This window comes from Prionailurus bengalensis, chromosome B2 (genome assembly GCF_016509475.1).
Source record: "Prionailurus bengalensis isolate Pbe53 chromosome B2, Fcat_Pben_1.1_paternal_pri, whole genome shotgun sequence".
NCBI classification, from domain to species: domain Eukaryota; kingdom Metazoa; phylum Chordata; class Mammalia; order Carnivora; family Felidae; genus Prionailurus; species Prionailurus bengalensis.
The window spans coordinates 40784004-40803867 of NC_057349.1; the positions used below are offsets into that span (position 1 = coordinate 40784004).

The 19864-nt window shown below is 46.0% G+C and overlaps 2 protein-coding genes across 10 annotated transcripts in view; one reads left to right on the forward strand and one right to left on the reverse strand.

The window, feature by feature from the left end:
- Positions 1-2247, forward strand: part of CUL9 (cullin 9) — a 37317-nt gene extending 35070 nt beyond the window's left edge. For 4 of the 9 annotated variants that reach the window (XM_043591463.1, XM_043591468.1, XM_043591469.1 and 1 more), the window contains 6 exons: positions 115-225; positions 383-500; positions 908-1041; positions 1420-1434; positions 1734-1807; positions 1893-2247. In XM_043591463.1, coding sequence (XP_043447398.1) covers positions 115-225; positions 383-500; positions 908-1041; positions 1420-1434; positions 1734-1807; positions 1893-2094 — 654 coding nt within the window. In that variant the 3' untranslated portion in view covers positions 2095-2247. Of the gene's footprint in view, positions 1-114; positions 226-382; positions 501-907; positions 1042-1419; positions 1559-1733; positions 1808-1892 lie in introns of all 9 variants that reach the window. The other 5 variants (XM_043591466.1, XM_043591470.1, XM_043591467.1 and 2 more) reach the window with 2 other exon arrangements.
- A 433-nt stretch (positions 2248-2680) lies between these two features.
- DNPH1 (2'-deoxynucleoside 5'-phosphate N-hydrolase 1) lies at positions 2681-5200 on the reverse strand. The gene is given in 5 exon segments (XM_043591472.1): positions 2681-2815; positions 2817-2928; positions 3109-3219; positions 3392-3460; positions 4971-5200. Coding segments are annotated over 5 exon segments (519 nt in total). The 5' UTR covers positions 5164-5200; the 3' UTR covers positions 2681-2781.
- Between the last annotated feature and the right edge of the window lie 14664 nt (positions 5201-19864).

Sequence of the window (19864 nt, forward strand, 5' to 3'; positions counted from 1 at the left end):
AGGGGTGGGGTGGATGGCCAGGCAGGGGCCAAAGATCCAAATTGGGTGGGTGCTGTTCTGACCGGGTGGGGGAGGGCTGCACGCAGCAGCGCTGATCCGCCTTCGCCTGCACAGGAGTTCGCCGTGAGCTTGCGGAACCGCGTGTCTGCCATCCACGAGGTGCCCCCACCCAAATCCTTCACCTTCCTCAGTGACGCCTGTCGGGGCCTGGAGCAGGCTCGCAAGGTGGTGGTGGTGCGGGCCGGGGAGGGGGTGCGGGGGATGTGCCAAGGGGTTCTGGTGGGCTGGGCCGCTTTCCTCTAACCTGCCTGGATGGAGGGAATGAGGAAGCAGGGAGGCCCCCTGGCCTGAGCAGGGAAAGGGCTGACTCGGGCTCCCACAGGTGCTGGCCTATGCCTGCGTGTACAGCTTCTACAACCAGGACACAGAGCACATGGATATGGTGGAGCAGCAGACCGAGAACCTGGAGCTGCACACCAACGCCCTGCAGATCCTCCTAGGTGAGGCCTGGCCCCCTGCCTGCTCACTCCCACCTCCTGCCCACCTCCCTGCTCTGAGCAGTCCATCCCCGCAGACAGTGGGTGAAACAGCACCCCCCTCCCAGCTCCCCACTGTGCTCTGTCCTCTTCCTCCACCTACTTCTTCACAGCCTTACAGATGCAGATATATCGACCTTTTAAAGTCAGGTATGAAGGTGTGTGGTACATGCCCTCAGGTGCCTAAGGGCTTCACCTGACCGGTTTGATTACCATCTGTCCCCCTCTGCTACGATGTAGCCCGCCCCCCGCCCCCGCCCCCAGAATAGGTATCTAGGGCTATGATAGAACTTGGTAGATGTTCAGTAGGTGTTTGTTGAAGGAAGGAATGGAAGAAGGGAGGGAGCTCCTGTGCCCTGCCCTCTCTGCAGAGGAGACGCTGCTGCGGTGCAGAGACCTGGCCTCGTCCCTTCGCCTCCTGCGGGCAGACTGCCTCAGCACGGGCATGGAGCTGCTCCGGAGGATCCAGGAGAGGCTGCTGGCTATCCTGCAGCATTCAACCCAGGTATGTGGCCCGATCCCGGGCCCCCTGGGCCCAGCACAGCCCCTGCCCTAGGGGCATCCAAAAGCAAAGGCAGGGAGGGTGAAACGTGTTTGGAGACATGGGCTTGTGCCCCAGCTCCTAGGCCAGCCTGTTGGATGTGGTTGGACCCTGCCACTTAACCACCTGGTGAGTGCTGCAAGAGAGTTAGCCCTGATCAAGGGTATTTGCCCAGATGCTTATCAAAATCACTTGGGGAACTTTTTCATACTTCTCAGATGTAGACTCAGTATCCCAGGAGTGGGTGCCGGGGGACTGGGATCCACCGAGTAAGGGATCTCTGAGGTTCTTCCCAGCTCTAATACACTGATGTTGCATCTAAACTATGAGTCCTGCCCTCAGGGAGCTTACAGACAAGTAAGTAACTTGGGCAGACAAGATGTGAACATACACTGCCAGCTCCTGAAGCACGGGGGTGGTGTGCCTCACCATCGCAACCTGTCCCTGGAGACTGCCTGAGTTACGTTTCACAAAGGCATCGGTTTGTGGAGTCCTGGGATGAGGGAGGGACGAGGAGGTGGGAGCATTCTTGCCGGGAGCCTGGCACCTAGAGCAGAGGGAGTAGGCCCTCACAGAATGTTCATTGAAGGAATGATGGGCAGAGGCCCAATGTCCTCTACTCTCCCACTTCCCACATCTCCCTGTCTCCTTGCCAGGACTTCCGGGTGGGTCTGCAGAGCCCATCATTAGAGGCCCGAGAGGCGAAAGGATCCAATGTGCTCGGCAGTCAGTGAGTAGGGTGGGCAGAGCCATGGCGGGGGAGTGGGGGATGCCAGGCTTCTTCTGGGGCTGAGTGTGGCTCTCTCCCTTGCTAGGCCGCAGAGCTCCTCGGGGCTGGAGGTGGATGAAGAGGAGGAGGAGGAGGAAGATGATGAGGATGATGTGCCCGAGTGGCAGCAGGATGAGTTTGATGAGGAGCTGGACAATGATAGCTTCTCCTATGACGAGTCTGAGAACCTGGACCGAGACGCTTTCTTCTTCGGTGATGAGGAGGATGATGATGAGGCCTATGACTGAGGGCCAGGACGCAGGAACACCTGGAGCCACCTCAGAGTCACGGGGGCCAAGGGGGTGAAGTCACCCCTTCCTGCCATTGTTGGGGGAAGCAATTCCCAGTGTCTGCAGTACCTTCTGTTTACCGAATAAACTTTTTCACATACTTCTCTGGAAGCAGGCTGACACAGGTGCGTCCCCAAAGGCTAGTGTCAACTCCCTACTCCCTCCACACACCCCCCTCCTCATTGTTCACTTTTTTTTTTTTTTAACCTCCAGACTCTTGTGTTCTCAGAGAAGGTCCAAAGCAGACCCACTGGACCTAAATTGACAAAGGGAAATGAAAGTCTACGTGGTTCAGGGCAGGCATAGGCCTGCCCGCTTGCCCCAGACCCAGCCTAGCATCAGAGACAGACAAACAGCCACCCCCCACCCCGGCCCAACCTTCCCATACTCTTCAGTGTTCCCGGCAGGAGCTTGACGGCATTAGATAGCACCCTCTCTTGCGGATCTACAGAATGTTTAATGTTCTCTACATCTTGAAGTGAAATGCAGCAGGAAAAGGATATTACTGAGGACTGATCCCACGCCACCACTCATAGACATAAAGTTAGAATTTTAAACATACCTTTTAATTTGGAACTGGGGCTAGGAGGCAGGAAGGGCACTAGGGCAGAGTCTGGGATTAGAACATAACAGAGCAGGGTTAAGTCAAGCGGTTGGGTCAGGGGTGACAGCTGCCTGCTAGAGGGTCAGCCTCAAAGTATCGATCCAGCATGGCCTCCACCTGTCCCTCTTCATAGTCTAACACCTGGAACTTCGAGCCGTCTGCCGCTCCCCGGATCATGGCTGAAAGCACTGAGAAGGGTGGAGGAAAGTAATGGTGGCTCCCATCCACACACACCCCCCTCCGCTCCCCTCCCTGTCCCATTCTGGGGGTAGGCACTGTACCCAGAGCCCCCTCAGGGAAGGAGCTGAGGGCTGGGTCCACAGAAAGCTGGGGTGGAGAAGGGGCCATCCAGGGCTTGAAGTGCTCACCTCGGCCAGATTGTGGACGGAACAGGCACAGAATTCGCTTATTGAGGGCCATGGCCCGGCCCAACTCATAGCCTACCCCCAACGACGGTTGGGTCACTTCTGCCACCACCACTGGGAAGAAAAGAGACTAAGGCTCAATACCCGGGGCTTGTGAGGGAGAAATGACAAGAGTCTGGGTGTGGTGAGAAGAGAACTCTGGGGAGTCCCTTCTAGGTGTGGACGGGATCTAACATCCCAGAGGAGTTTGTGGATAGGAGGTGCAGGGGTGAGGGGAACTGCTCACCATCTGCCTGCTGCAGCCAGGCCAGGTCCCGCTCATGGATGAAACTGTCACCTCCAGTAGCCTCTTCCCCTGTGGATGAGGAAAAGCTGGTCAAGGCCAAGCCCCTGCCTGGTCCTCGGCACTCAGTACCTCTCCTATGCCCTTGCCACCCCCACATTCACCCTGCCACATGCTAGGTGACCAGGGACCCACCTAACACTAAGGTTCCATGAAAAGGAGTGAGGAAATGAAATAACCACAAGAAAGATTCAATCCCATGCTAGGAGGGATGTGTGATTAGGGCCAGATGAGTGACACAGATGAGATTAAGGGAAGGACTATACCTCAGTGTGTGACAGGGATCAGAGATGGAAAGGAGGAGGAATATCCTCCTCCAGTGCGGGATGGAAATGGGCAGTAGCAAGAGACCGCCTGTGCAAAGAAGGATGAACAACTAGGGAGCCTGAGTGGCTCTCGAGGTTTGGTGGGTGCCAGAATCAGCCGAGAGCTCGATATGAGGTCAGGCTGCTTCAGGAGCTCTTCAGAGGAGTGTGAACCGCACCAAACTTTTGAGCACCAGTGCTGTAATACAGCGCATGACCAGTAGGAGGTGGTGGAAAGGAGGGTAGGAGAGGCTCTGACTGGGATCAGTATCTCATTTCCAGCTTGATTAAACGTTACCTCCGGAATCAGAGCAGAATCACTGGAGAGTCCGTTAAAAATGAATTCTAAGCCTTCAACCCAGACTGTGCTATGTGAATCTGCATTTTAAACAAGTTCCCTCAGACTTCCTTTGAGCACACTGAAGTTCCGGAACCAGTAGGTGGGCGTGGACGGGACTAGCGGTGAAACCAAACGAACCTTACACTTCTGGGTCCTGCACTTGCACAAGCCCTTCCCAACGCCCTAGCAATTTTGTGATTTCACCTTTTTAAAGAGGGCTCCCATTATTGCATTAGATATTACGAATCCTGGACCCGCTCCTCGGTCGGGCGAGGGGAAAAAAAAAGGTTTTCTGAGCAGAAGTTACGAGAGTTTTGGCGCGATTTTCAAAGTAGAAAACTCGCCGAGATTCCAGACCAAATCTGATCAAAGCAATATTTTTGAAAGACCCAGCAGCCAGGAAGTAGCCTGATGAGAGTACGTGAGAGAAGGTGGTGGCAAGAATTGGGGTCCTTCGGGCCCAAGACAGGGCGGATATCTTGACCGCAAAGGGGGATAAGCTTGATCTTAGGTAGGGGAGCAGATGCCAGCGGGAAGCTGGGAACTGAAGCAGCCCCATTCACTCCCATTCTGCTCCTCCCTGCTCAGTCCCTGGAAAGAGGTGAAGTTCTCCAGGAAAGAATCGAGGTCAAGATAACAAATGAATGCGGAGACTGAGCTCCCACCCGCAAGTTCACGGGACCCACATGGTCCGAACTTCGGCTCCCCTTCCCCGCTGGGCAGGAGGGAGGGCTCCGGGCCGTAGGGACGCGCGGCCGGCCGGTGGTCCGATGGCCGCCGCCCAGCGGAGTGCAATCTCGGTAGCGGGGCGGGAGCGGCCCGCTCCTCCGCCGCCCGCGCCCCGGGCCCGGCCGCGCGCGCCCGCCTCTCGCCTCACCGCGCGCGCTCAGCTCCTTGGCCGCCACGTGCTCCGTGAGCACCGCCCCGAAGCGCCGCAGCCGAGACACGATCCGTTCGTACAGCGCCCTGTCCTCGCGTCCGCCGCGGATGCTCCCGCAGAAGTACAGGGCCTGGCGGCCCCCCTGGCCCGGCTCCCCGCATTCCCGCGCTCCGGCCTCCGCCGCCGCCATCCTCGCCGCCGCCGCCGTCTCTCCGTTTCCCGCGCCAGGGGGCGCCCGCTCGCGGCCACGTGACTCGGCCGGCCCTCCCTGGGTCCGGGGAGGCCCCTCCTAAGACTGGCGGCGAGCTGGGAGCGTGGCATTAGCCTCCAGACGCTGAGGACAGCACAGGCCAGGGGCGGAAACCCACCGCCCCGACTTCGTCACTGCAGCTTGCCTCCCACCCCCACCCGGTCCTGTTGGCCTTGGCCTTCCCCATCTCAGCTAGACGCAAGTGCATCATTCCCTGGTGATTCTTACCTCGCGGACCCCATCTCCTACTACTACCACTCACTTTTCTGCAGCCACGCTGGCTTTCCTGGCTGTTCTTCAAGTGTGCTGGCCATGCCCTTGCCTCAGAGACTTTGCATTTGCTGTTCCCTGGAACTCTTTTTCTCCCAGGTAGTTCCCTGGAGCGTTCCCTCAGCTCTTACAAGTCTGTTCACGGGTCACCCTCCCTGACCACCCTATGCAACACGGCAGGCTCCTATTCCCAGAACTCCCCATCGCTCTTCCCTGCCTTACCTTTTCTCCTCAAACTCATGAACTGTGTCATCATGATCTGAGCCGAAATCGAGTTAGAGGCTTAATGACGGAGCCACCCAGGCACCCTTGTTGTATGTCTTTCTATGCCCAGTAGAATATAAGTCCCCAGAAGGGCAGGAACTTTTATAGTTTTATTTACTGCTATATCCCTGGATTCTAGAACTGTACTTGGCACATAGGAACGATTTACCAAATATTTGTTAATGCATGAGTGGATTCAAATGAGAAGTTCTATTTGCAGCACGTTGTAATCTGCTCCGCCCTGTAGTAGACTGACAGAAGCAGGAGCTCCAGGGAGGCTGGCAAACACACCATTATTCCCTGGTGGTAACAATGGTCTCCCCCTCATTTTACTATGAAAATAACACAAATATAGGACCAAAAAATCAAACGGAACAAGAGAGTACCTGGTGGAAAGTGAGTCCTGAGACCCCAATCCCATTCCCTAGAGAAAAGCACTGTTCTGCTTCCTTCTGAATTCTTCCTGAATGATAACTGTAAAATAGCTAAGTATGGGTTACAGAGCTGACATAATTTTTTTTTAATTTTTTTTTCAACGTTTATTTATTTTTGGGACAGAGAGAGACAGAGCATGAATGGGGTAGGGGCAGAGAGAGAGGGAGACACAGAATCGGAAACAGGCTCCAGGCTCTGAGCCATCAGCCCAGAGCCCGACGCAGGGCTTGAATTCACGGACCGCGAGATCGTGACCTGGCTGAAGTTGGACGCTTAACTGACTGCGCCACCCTGGCGCCCCTGACATAATTTTTAAAAATGCAAAAGATGCAAGGGTGCCTGGCTGGCTCAGTTGGAAGAGCGTGTGACTCTTGACCTCGGGGTTGTGAGTTCAAGCCCCACATTGGGTGTAGAGATTACTTAAATAAATAAATAACCAAACAAGAAATGCAGGGGCGCCTGGGTGGCTCAGTCCGTTAAGCATCCAACTCTTGATGTTGGCTCAGGTCACCATCTCAGGGTTGATGAGATCCTCTCTTGGGATGCTCTTCCTCCCTTTCTCTCTGTGTCTCCCCCACTTGCATGCATGCACATGCACTCTCTGTCTCAAGATAAGTGAATAAATACTTTTTTTAAAAAATGCAAAGACACAAAGAGAAGGCAAAGAGATTTTAGTATATCTCTGTCCTCTGTGGGCACGGCCACAGATAGCTGGACCGTGGGGCAAACATGTATGTGGAGCCATGCATTAGGGTCCCAGGCTCTCTCTCTCATACACATTCACATACACCTTTAGGAAAGAAGCTTCGTGTGCCAGCTCTCTGCTGTCAGCTCAGAGCCAGCTTTGGATCCTGTCACCCTCTCTCTCTGCCCCTCCCCCACTTGTACGTGTACCTGTGCGCGCTCTCTCTCTCTCAAAAATAAACATTAAAAAAAAAAGGAAGCTTCATGTGCCAGATAACTTGATGGGCAATCTCCTTTCCCCTCCTGATTCTTGCCACACTTTCCCATAGGAGAGGGACCCATGTACACACGTACACACAGAGCATCCTGTCTCTGCCTCTATGTCTTAAAGAAAATAAACCAGCCTCTCTCTCCTTAGGGTCACACCTGTGATGTGGCTGCCATTCCCCGTTCGACCTCAGGCTGAAGGCGAAAGAGTAGAAGGAATATTTTGTGTTTCTCCAAATGGTAAAACAAAGCCCTGAAATTTGTTCTATATCCACTGTCAGATGGGTGAGGACGCAGACCCAGCTGTGGCTTGCAGCTCAGACCCTCCAGCTCAGTGCAGGGAGGACTGAAGTGGCGGATGGGGCGCGAAGTGGTGGATGGGGGCCTGGGGGAGGGGGGCACTCTAGTGAGACAGCCCGATGGAGGACAGTATCTCACCACATGCCAGGAGGCCAGAATCAAGTCCTAATTCAGTTTCTGGCGAGCTCTGTGACCTTGAGCACGTCCCTTAAGCCCTCTGAGCTTCAGTTTCCTCATCTCTAAGTAGGAAACGTTATGCTGCCTTCACTTATGCATTTGGAGTATGATGCAATTCCCCTGAAGTATGTGAGAGCACTTTACAAAACACAAATGCTCTACAAATCTAAGTCATTGTTCAGTTCAACAAAACTGTTTCCATTACAGACAATGTCAAACTTATATCCTAGTAGGGAGAAGAGTGGAAGAGTATATAGTGCATAATTCCATTTAAATGATCTGCGTGCTGTCTCTCTAAATAGGGTTTTTCTGGACATGTCATTTACATGGACTCATTTAATAATTTTCACAAAGGATTACTAAATTGTACACTTATAATCGATAGAATGTATTGATGTGTAAATTATACTTCATAAAGCTGTCTTTTTAAAAAAATTTTTTTTAATGTTTATTTATTTTTAAGACAGAGAAGAGACAGAGCATGAACAGGGGAGGGGCAGAGAGAGAGGGAGACACAGAATCGGAAACAGGCTCCAGGCTCCGAGCAGTCAGCACAGAGCCCGACGCGGGGCTCGAACCCACGGACCGTGAGATCATGACCTGAGCCGAAGTCGGACGCTTAACCGACCAAGCCACCCAGGCGCCCCTAAAGCTGTCTTTTAAAAGCAAAACTAGGGGTGCCTGGGTGGCTTAGTTGGTTAAGCATCCGACTCTTGATTTAGGCTCAGATCATGATCCCACGTTCATGGGATTGGGCTCCACATTGGGCTCCATGCTGAGCATGGAGCCTGCTCAAGATTCTCTCCCTCCCTACTGCCATCACTCATGCTTTCTTTCTAAAAAAAATAAGTAAAACTAGGGGTACCTAGGTGGCTCAGTGGGTTGAGCGTCCGACTTTGGCTTAGGTCATGATCTGGCAGTCCATGAGTTCAAGCCCTGTGTTAGGCTCTGTGCTGAACACTCAGAGCCTGAAGCCTGCTTTGGATTCTGTGTCTCCCTCTCTCTCTGCCCCTCCCCCACTCATGCTCTGTCTCTCTGTCTCAAAACAAATAAATGTTAAAAAAAATTTTTTAATAAAAAAAGTAAAACTTAAAAAATGATAAATAGGAGCACTTGGGTGGCTCAGTCGGTTAAATGTGCAACTTCAGCTCAGTTCATGATCTTGTGGTTCGGGGTTCAAGCCCTGCGTTGGGCTCACTGCTGTCAGCACAGAGCCTGCTTGGGATCCTGTCTCCCTCTCTCTCTGCCCCTCCCCAGCTCAAGCTTTCTCTCCGTCTCAAAAATAAATGAAAACATTTAAAAAATTTTTTAATAAATAAATAAAAAGCAAAACTAAAGTATGGGAAATAAGAAATAATATAATGAGACTCAGCAATTATCGATTTGTGGCCAATCTGGTTTTATCTATATATGCCCATGTCCAATTTCCTTGCTCTACTGTTTTGCTGCAAATTCAAGATTACATTATTTTGGTTGTAAATATATTAATATGTGCTTCTAAAAGATACTCTTTTTTAAAAACATATAACCAAAATATCATTATCCCAGCTAAAATATTTGACAAGATTTTTTAAAGTCATCAAATATTCTACCACTGTTCAAATCTCCAGTTGTCTTAAAAATGTTATAAATGTTTTTGTACAGTTTGTTTAAAAGCAGAAGCCACATAAAATCCACATGTTGTGATTGGTTGATATGTCTTTTAAGACAATTTTAACCAATATGTTGCCCCTCCATATCATCGCCTCCCAGCCCCTCATTTGTCCTGCAGTTTCCTACAGTCTGGACTTTACTGATTATATTCCTGTGGTGTCATTTAAAGTGTTCCTCTGTCCTATAAGTTGGAGTTGGATGTGGAAGCTTGATCAGATTCATAATTTTGGGCAAGACTATTTCACAGGTGTACTCCCATCGTGGAGCACATAGCGTCTGGATGTCCCTCTTTTGATGTTAGCAGCCAAGGATGCTCAATGCCCTGATTCATCCCTTCATTCATTCGTTCATTCATTCATTCCTGGGACATACCAATACAAATTTTTTATTATAAGATAAAATCCACCTGCAGCAAACTACCTTAAAGCAAATTAATTATTATAAAACAAACACTCTCGTAACCACCATTCACATCAAGAAATAGATCTTTAGCCTCCCAGAAGTTTCCATGTGTCCTATCCCAGTGACAGCCTCTTTATTGCCTCCAAAAGTAGCCACTGCCCTTACTTTTTATAGTAAGGACCAAAAAAGGGTGTAAGTAAACTTTCTTATGCTTCTTTATGGTTTTATCACCCAAACGTGCATCCCTAGTCCTATGGTGTAAATGGACTCATTTTTTATATGTTTTTAAAGTCTCTTTTAATCTACAGCTTTGAAGATACTTTTTTTTTTTTTGAGGTATTTGTTTTGTGTGAGACACTCAGTGGGCACTCAAGGAACTACAAAAAAAGGAGTACAGTCTGAAACTTTAGACTCTGGTCTGGGGAAGGGCCAGCCTTGGCTCAAGAATAGACATCAACTAGGGCCCTCTGGGTGGCTCAGGCGGTTAAGCCTGACTTTGGCTCGGGTTAGGATCTCACAGTTCATGAGTTTGAGCCCCACGTCAGGCTCTATGCTGACAGCTCAGAGCCTGGAGACTGCTTCGGATTCCGTGTCTCTCTCTCTGTCTCTGCCCTTCTCCTGCTCATGATCGACAGAAATAATAAAATATTATTTTCTTATTATATTATATTTCTTTTTTATATTTTTTATATATTATATTTTTTATATATTATATTTTATATATTATATATTTCTTTTTTATATTTTTATTTTATATTTTATATTTTATATATTATATATTTCTTTTTAAGGGGCGCCTGGGTGGCGCAGTCGGTTGGGCGTCCGACTTCAGCCAGGTCACGATCTCGCGGTCCGTGGGTTCGAGCCCCGCGTCAGGCTCTGGGCTGATGGCTCAGAGCCTGGAGCCTGTTTCCGATCCTGTGTCTCCCTCTCTCTCTGCCCCTCCCCCGTTCATGCTCTGTCTCTCTCTGTCCCAAAAATAAATAAACGTTGAAAAAAAAATTTTTTTTTTTTAAAAATTTCTTTAAAAAAAAAAAAAAAAGAATAGAGGTCAGCTTAATGCCAAGCAGCAATGTGCAAAGGGTTGAACAGTTCCAGGAAAGCAGAGATCAAGCACATGGAATGTACTTTCCAATGTATCCTCCCACTTCTGCTGGTTAACACCCAGATCAAACAAACACCTGCTTCCCACCAAGAAGGAATAGCAGGGACCAGATTTACCCTCCCATTGTTCATTTTGTGCTCATTTTTTTTTAATGTTTATTTCTGAGACAGAGAGAGACAGATCATGTGGGGGGGAGGGGCAGAGAGAGAGGGAGACACAGAATCTGAAGCAGGCTCCAGGCTCCAGGCTCTGAGGCTCCGAGGCTCCTAGGCTCCCAGCACAGAGCCCAACGCGGGGCTCAAACTCACAAACCGTGAGATCATGACCTGAGCCAAAGTCGTCGCTTAACCGCTTAACCGACTGAGCCATCCAGGCGCCCACCCCATCATTTGTTTGTTTTTCAAATGTGATGTTCCTTTCTCAGATACGTTGTGGAGAAAGCAGGGTTGAGGATCTCTCTCTCTCTATAGTATATATATATATATTACTATATATATATACTATCCGCTTTTAGCGGAGCTTGAACTCACGAACCATGAGGTCATGACCTGAAATGAAACCAAGAGTCAAACGCTTAATTGACTGAACCACCCAGGCATCCCTCTTTTTTTTTTTTTTTTTTTTTATGCAAAGTCTCCACCCAACATGGGGGTTGAACTCAAGACCCTGAGATTAAGATTTGCGTGCTCTACCCTGTGTCAGGCTCTGTGCTGACAGCTCAGAGCCTGGAGCCTGCTTTAGATTCTGTCTCCCTCTCTCTCTGCCCCTCCCCTGCTTGCAGTCTGTCTCTCTCAAAATTAAATAAACATTAAAAAATAATTAAAAAAAAAAAAAAAGATTTGCATGCTCTACTGACCGAGCCAACCAGGTGCCCCCTGGAGTCTTCCTCACCATCTCAATTGCTAGGATGTTTTCTTGCTAGTGGCATCACTTATGATGGGAATTTTGTGCAAGGAGGGAATACCTAGACTCATACTCCACTCTTCTGTGTTAGGCATCCGTAGAGGCCAAAACAGGGAGTTCAGCCTTAGTCCTCAATTTTAGATTTTTTTTTTTTGTGAATAATTATTAATTTAAAATTTTATTACAAAATATTTCAAGTATGAGTGAAGTTTGGAGAATGGTATATCAAATATCCTAGTATCCACTACTCAGGTTTTTCAAATCTTAAAATTTTTTTATATCTATTTCAGATCTGTGTATTTTATATATTATAATATCTATTATAAATATTATCTGTTACGTATAGAATAGATATGTATGTATATAAAATCTAGGTACAATAGATATTTACATATATAACAGATAATATATCTAAAATAGATAGATAATGGATAATAGATAATATATTACCTGCATATAATCGTCTATACACATGTACACTAGATCAAACTTGTTGGTTATATTTTTATTTTTCATTATTTTTCTTTTTTTAATTGTTTATTTATTTTTGAGAGAAAGAGAGACAGAGACTGAGAGAGATAGAGTGCCAGCAGAGGAGGAGCAGAGAAACAGGAAGACACAGAATCTGAAGCAGGCTCCAGGCTCTGAGCTGTCAGCACAGAGCCTGATGTGGGCTCAAACTCATGAGCCACAAGATCATGACCTGAGCCAAAGTTGGACGCTTAACTTACTGAGCCACCCAGGTGCCCCTATATTTTTATTTTTCAAATATTCTATAACTTTACTTTTTTTTTTTTTTGGCCCATTTATCAATTACTGAGGTAATTTTGTTAAAACATCCCTTTGACAGTCGATTTACATTTTTTTCCATGTAATTTTACCTATTTTTACCCTGTTTTCTGAAACTATTATTAGGTGAGTACAAGTTTAGACTTTTTATATGTTCTTGGTGGTATACTTTTTGTCCTCATGATGTGACCCACTTTTTTCCTGATAAATCCTTTGGACTTGCATATTTTTACATCTTCAGTTTTAACTTTTTAATCCAATGTGTCTCTGTTAAGCAGTTTATATTTGCATTTTTAAGAAACCGGTGCTCTATTAATCAATGAATTTCTTCCATTTATATTTATTGTGATTAATATTTGGATTTTTTCCTCTTATCCTCTTTTGTGCTTTATATTTACCATGCTTTTCCTTGCTCCTTTTGTTGTATGTCATGCTTTCTTTTCTGTGATTAAAAAATTTTTTTGTCACTGCATTAGTTTTAGATGTACAACATAGTGACCTGATATATATATATATATATATATATATGTATATACTGTGAAATGTTCACCACAATAGGCTTAGTTAACATTCATTACCACACACAGTTATAAATGCTTTTTCTTGTGATGAGAACTTTTATGATGTACTCTCTTAGCAACCCTCAAATATACAATGCAGTATTATTAACTGTAGTCACCAGGCTGTACCTTACCTACCCAGGACTTATTTGTCTTATAACTGGAAGTTTATATCTTTTGATCACTTTCTTCCACTTTACTCAATGTTCCACCTCCCCTGACTCTGGTAACCACCAATTTGTTCTCTGTATCTATGAATTTGTTCTTGTTGTTGGTTCAAGATGGATCATAGCCATTCTAACAAGCATAAGGTGACGTATCATTGTGTTTGGATTTTTTAAAAAAGTAACCTGTACACCCAACATGGGGCTTGAACCTACGACCCTGAGATCAAGAGTTGTACGCTCTACCGACTGAGCCAGCCAGGCATCACAAAGATTTTATTTTTAAGTAATCTCTACACCCAATGTGTATTTTTAAGTAATTTCTACACCCAACTTATAACCCTGATATCAAGAATTGCATGCTTCACCAACTGAGCCAGCCAGGCACCCCTATCGTTGTGGTTTTGATTTGCATTTCCCTAATGATTAGTGATGTTAAGCACATTTTCATGTTCCTGTTGGCCATTTGTATGCCTTCTTTTGAAAAGTATCTATTCAGGCCCTTTGGCCATTTTTAACTAGATCATTTTTTGTGTGCTATTGAGTTTTGTGAATTCTTTATATATTTTGGCTATTAACCCTTTATCAGATATATTGTTTGTAAATATTTTGTCCCATTCTGTATGTTGTCTTTTCATTTTTCTGACTTTTTTTTGGGGGGGGAGTGGGTTTTGTTTTTGTTTTTGTTTTCTTGCCATGCTGAAGCTTTTTAGTTTGACGTAGTCCCACTAGTCTATTTTTGTTGTTGCTTATACTTTAGGTGTCATATCAAGAAAAGCCCAGTGCCAATACCCATGCAAAATAGCTTTTTCCCTATGTTTTCTTCTAGGAGTTATATGGTTTCAGGTCTTACATTTAAGTCTTTAATCCAATTCGAGTTAATTTTTTGTGAGTGGTATAAAATAGGTGTTTAGTTTCATTCTTTTTTTAAAGTTTATTTATTTTTGAGAGAGAAAGAGAGAGAGAACATGCACACACACGGGGGAGGGGCAGACAGAGAGAGGGAGACAGAGAACCCCAAGCAGGTTCCCAGCTGTCCGCACAGAGCCCGAAGTAGGGCTCAAACCCATGAACCGTGAGATCGTGACCTAAGCTGAAATCAAGAGTCAGATACATAACCGACTGAGCCACCCAGGAGCCCCTCATTTCATTCTTTCACATGTGAATATCAGTTTTCCCAGCACCGTTTATTGGAGAGATTGTCTTGTCCAAAAACAATTTTTTTTAATTGAAGGATAGTTGACACACAATGTTTCAGGTGTACCACATAGTAGCTTGACAAGTCTAGACATATATTCACCCCAAGTGTAGCTCCCATCTGACACCATACAACACTATTACAGTACCATTGACTATGTTCCCCATGACTTATTCCATAACTAGAAGCCTGTATCTCCCACTTCCTGTCACCCATTTTGTCCATTCTCCCACCACCTCCCCCCCGGACACCATGTTTGTTCTCTATATTTAGGAGTCTGTGTCTCTTTTGTTGTTATTGCTTTTTGTTTGTTTTAGATGCCACATGTAAGTGAAATCATAGTGTCTCTCTCTGTCTGACATATTCTACTTAGCGTGATGTCCTCTGTGTCCATCCATGTTGTCACAAATGGCAAGATCTTATTCTTTTTTATGGCTGAGTAATATTCCACCGTCTACATATACCACATCTTCTTTATCCATTCATGTATCGATGAGCATTTAGGTCGCTTCCATATAATGGCTATTGTAAATAATGCTGCAGTGAACTAAGGGGTGCACATATCTTTTTAAAGTAGTGTTTGCAGGGGTGCCTGTGTGGCTCAGTTAAATGTCTGACTTAGGCTCAGGTCATGAGCTCACGGTTCATGAGTTCAAGCCCTGCATCAGGCTCTGTGCTGACAGCTCAGAGCCTGGAGCCCGCTTCGGATTCCGTGTCTCCCTCTCTCTTTGCCCCTCCCCTGCTCACGCTCTGTCTCTCCCTCTCAAAAATAAATAAACATTAAATAAATAAATAAAACAGTGTTTTCATTTTTCAGTTTCTTCAGATAAATACCCAGAAATGGAGTTACTGGATCATGTGGTACTTCTATTTTTTTTTTTATGATTTTTTTTCCCCAAGTTTTTATTTAATTCCAGTCAGTTAACATACAATGTAATATTAGTTTCAGGTGTAAAATTTAGCGATTCAACACTTGCATACAACGCCCGGTGCTCATCACAAGTGCCCTCCTTAATCCTCATCTTCTATTTCACACAACCCTCCACCTCCTTCCCCCCTGGTAACCATCAGTTTGTTCCCTACAGTTAAGAGTCTGTTTCTCGATTTTCCTCTCTTTGTCACCCCACCTATGTTCCTTTGTTTTGTTACTTAAATTATGCATATGAGGGAAATCAGATGGTATTTGTCTTTCTCTGACTGACTTATTTCGCTTAGCGTAATACTCTAGCTCCATCCACATTGTTGCAAACGGCGAGATTTCATTCTTTTTAACAATTTTATTTTAAAAGTTTATTTATTTTGAGAGAGAGAGTGTGCAAACAGGAGCAGGAGAGGGGCAGAGAGAGAGAGAGAGAGAGAGAGAATCCCAAGCAGGCTCCACACAGCACAACATGGGGCTCAAACCTCCTGATCATGAGATCATGACCTGAGCCAAATCAAGAGTCGAATGCTTAACCGACTGAGCCACCCAGGCACCCCTAAAATTTTTAAAGTTTGTTTATTTTGAAAGAGAGACAGACAGACAGACAGACAGAGAGGGAGAGACAGAGAATCCCAAGTAGGTTCCGCACTGTCAGCGCAGAGCCCGATGTGGGGCTTGAACTCGTGAACCATGAGACCATGACCTGAGATGAAGTCGGAGGCTTAACCAACTGCCACCCAGGTGCCCCTAAAGATTTTATTTTATTTTATTTTATTTTATTTTATTTATTTATTTTTTAACATTTATTTATTTTTGAGACAGAGAGAGACAGAGCATGAAGGGGGGAGGGTCAGAGAGAGAGAGAGGGAGACACAGAATCTGAAACAGGCTCCAGGCTCCGAGCAGTCAGCACAGAGCCCGACGCGGGGCTCGAACTCACATACCGCGAGATCGTGACCTGAGCTGAAGTCGGAAGCTTAACCGACTGAGCCACCCAGGCGCCCCTAAAGAATTTATTTTTAAGTAATGTCTCCACCCACATGGGGCTTGAACTCACAACCCTGAGATCCAGAGTCGCATATTCTACCGACTGAGCATCCAGGTGCCCCTGTTTTTAGTTTTTTGAGGAAACTCTGTACTGTTTTCCACCGTGACTGCACCCATTTACACTCCCACTAACAATGCATGAGTGTTCCCTTTTCTCCACATCCTTGCCAACACTTGTTATTTCTTATCTTTTTTTTTTTAATTTTTTTTCAACGTTTATTTATTTTTGGGACAGAGAGACAGAGCATGAACGGGGGAGGGACAGAGAGAGAGGGAGACACAGAATCGGAAACAGGCTCCAGTCTCTGAGCCATCAGCCCAGAGCCCGACGCGGGGCTTGAACTCACGGACCGCGAGATCGTGACCTGGCTGAAGTCGGATGCTTAACCGACTGTGCCACCCAGGCGCCCCTTATCTTTTTGATACTAGCCATTCTGAGGTGTAAGGGGATGCCTCACTGTGGTTTTGATTTGCATTTCCCTGATGATTAGTGATGTTAAGTATCTTTTCATGTGTCTGTTGGCCACAGGTATGGAAGAGACTGTCTTTTCTTCACTGACTATTCTTGGCTCCCTTGTCAAATATTAGTTGGCCATATATGCATGGGCTTATTTCTGGGCTCTCAGTTCTGTTCCATTGGTTATGTGTCTGTCTTTATGCTGGTACCTTACTCTTTTGATTTTGTAGCTTTGTAATGTAGCTTGAAATCAGAAGGTGTGATGCCTCCCACTTTATTCTTCTTTCTCAGGACTACCTTAGTTATTCAGGGTCTTTTCTGGTTCTGTATAACTTTTAAGATTGTTTTTTCTACTTCTGTAAAAAATGTCATTGGATTCTTGATAGGGATTGCTTTCAATCTACAGATGGCTTTGGGTAGTATGGTACATTTTCATGTACCTATTGGCTAGTGCATGTCTTTTTTGGAAAATGTCTATTTAGATGCTCTGCCCACTTTTTGAGGGGGGGGGCGCAAGTGAGCAAGGAGCAGAGAATCCCAGGGGGGAAAGAGAGAGAGAGAGAGAGAGAGAGAGAGAGAGAGAAGGAGAAGCAGGGCTCACCCAAAGCGGGGCTCACCCAAAGCAGGGCGTGAGCTCACCTGATGTGGGATTCAAACTCACAAATTGAGAGATCATGACCTGAGCCAAAGTCAGATGCTTAATGACTGAGCCATCCAGGCACCCTGCCCATTTTTAAAGTGGATTGTCCTTTCATCCCCCCTATTGAATTGTATGAGTTCTTTATATAGTTCAGATATTAACCCTTTACCAGATATACGATTTAAGAAAAAAAATTTTTTTTACATTTTATTTATTTTTGAGAGAGAGAGAGAGCACAAGTGGGGGAGAGGCAGAGAGAGGGAAACACAGAATCTGAAGCAGGCTCCAGGCTCTGAACTGTCAGCACAGAGCCCGACGTGGGGCTCGAACTCACAAACCATGAGATCAGGACCTGAGCCACCCAGGCACCCCTACCAATATATGATTTGCAATCATTTTCTCCCTTTCCATAAATTGCCTTTTCATTTTATTGATGGTTTCCTTTGCTGTATAACCTCCCATGTTTAACAAGCAAAACAACTGGACAGGATATATGAAACAATGATGTTTGAACATTGGCCATCAGGCAGTGTAGGACGGCAAAGAGGAAAACAGCTCACCTGAAAACAGCCAGGTGAGCTGTGTGTCCCCCCCTCCCCCATGTTGCCTGCAGGGCTTCCGGGCTTCAGAGGGGAGGAACCAAGCTGAGCCCAGCAGTCTCCTTGAGCTGAGGAGGCCACAGAGGCCAAGGCAGCTGGTTTGTAGAACAGAGCATAGGATCCAAGAGAGAGCTCTGGAATGTTCAGAGGGCACTCCGTGACAGATCAGCACATGTGTGTGAGGAAACTGAGGCAGGAAAAGAACCACCTGAAAGTAGCAAAGTGAATCTCCAGAGCTCACACAGCAGTGGAAAAGGTGCCTGTTCCCTCCAGCTGAGGTGGAAAAACCTCATCATGCATGGGGCATGAGGTAAATTATGCTGAAGGCTTGTGCCTCAGTACTGGGCAAAATTATCCCTGGTCTAGAAGCTGTTTAGGTCCCACCTAATAAAGCTTAAAAAGTAAGCCTTAGTGGATCAAACTTTCTAAGTAAATGAGTTGCATCCTGGAGCAAAACTCAAGAGTATTTACTGAAATACAAAAATATCCAGGGGTGCCTGGGTGGCCCAGTTGGTTAAGCACTCGATTTTGGCTCAGGTCGTGATCTCATGGTTTGTGAATTTGAGCCCCACATCGGGCTCTGTGCTGACAGTTCAGAGCCTGGAGCCTGCTTCAGATTCTGTGTTTCCCTCTCTCTCTGCCTCTCCCCCACTTGTGCTCTCTCTCTCTCTCTCTCTCAAAAATAAATAAACACTAAAAATTAAAAAAAAAAATCCCAAACCCAACAAAGTAAAACTCACACTATTTGGCATCCAATAAAAAATTAGTGTGTGGAAAGAAGCAGAAAAACAAGAGTGAAAAGAAAAAGCAACTGAAACTGGTCCAGAAATCATTCAGATAATAAAATTCATAGGCAAGTACATTAAAATAGTTATTATAACTATTCCATATGCTTAAGAAATTAGAAGGAAAATTGAACATGAAAGATTTTGTAAAGACCCAGATTGAATTTCTAGAGATGTATACTAGAATGAAAAATACATCCAATGGGATTAATACCACCTGCAAAAGGTAAGATTAATGAACTTGAATACACAGCAGCAGAAACTATGCAAAACAGGGGTGCCTGGCTGGCTCAGTTGGTAGAGCATGTGACTCTTGATCTCAGGGTTGTAAGTTCGAGCCCCATGTTGGGTGTAGGATTACTTAAAAATAAAATCTTAAAAACACACACACACACACACAAAACACAGTGAGAAAAAAAGACTGGGGGAAAAATGAACAAAGCATCAGTGAGCTATGGAAAACTCAAGTGGCCTCATAAAAAGGCTAATTGGAGTCTCTGGGAAAAAAGAGAAGGCAGAAAAAATATTTGAGAAAATAATGGCTGAAATTTTCCCAAACCTGATGAAAACTATAAATTCACAGATACAAACCCCAACCACAAGAAACATGAAAACAAAACAAAAACTATGGCAGGTCACATTATAATCAAATAGCTCTAAAAACAGTGATAAAGAGAAAATCTTAAATGTGGCCAGAAGAGTAACAGACATTACATACAGGGAAACAAAGACAAGGATAAGTGTAGATTTCCTAACAGAAACAATGCAAGCTAGAGGAGAGGAGAGTGACGTTTTTATAGGACTGGGGATAAGACTGTCCACCTAGAATCCTAACTCAATACTTGGATCAGACTTGATCTTCAGTGATTTCCTGTATGAAGGTCCAATTCCCCTGGACATTGACTCTGAGACGGACAGGATCATGCAGGAGGTTGATAGGGAGGGACTCTGGGGATCAACATCTGTGGAGTAAAGAAAGCAGGGCTGGGCGGAGCTTCAGTGCAGCCTCAATAAAGCTTA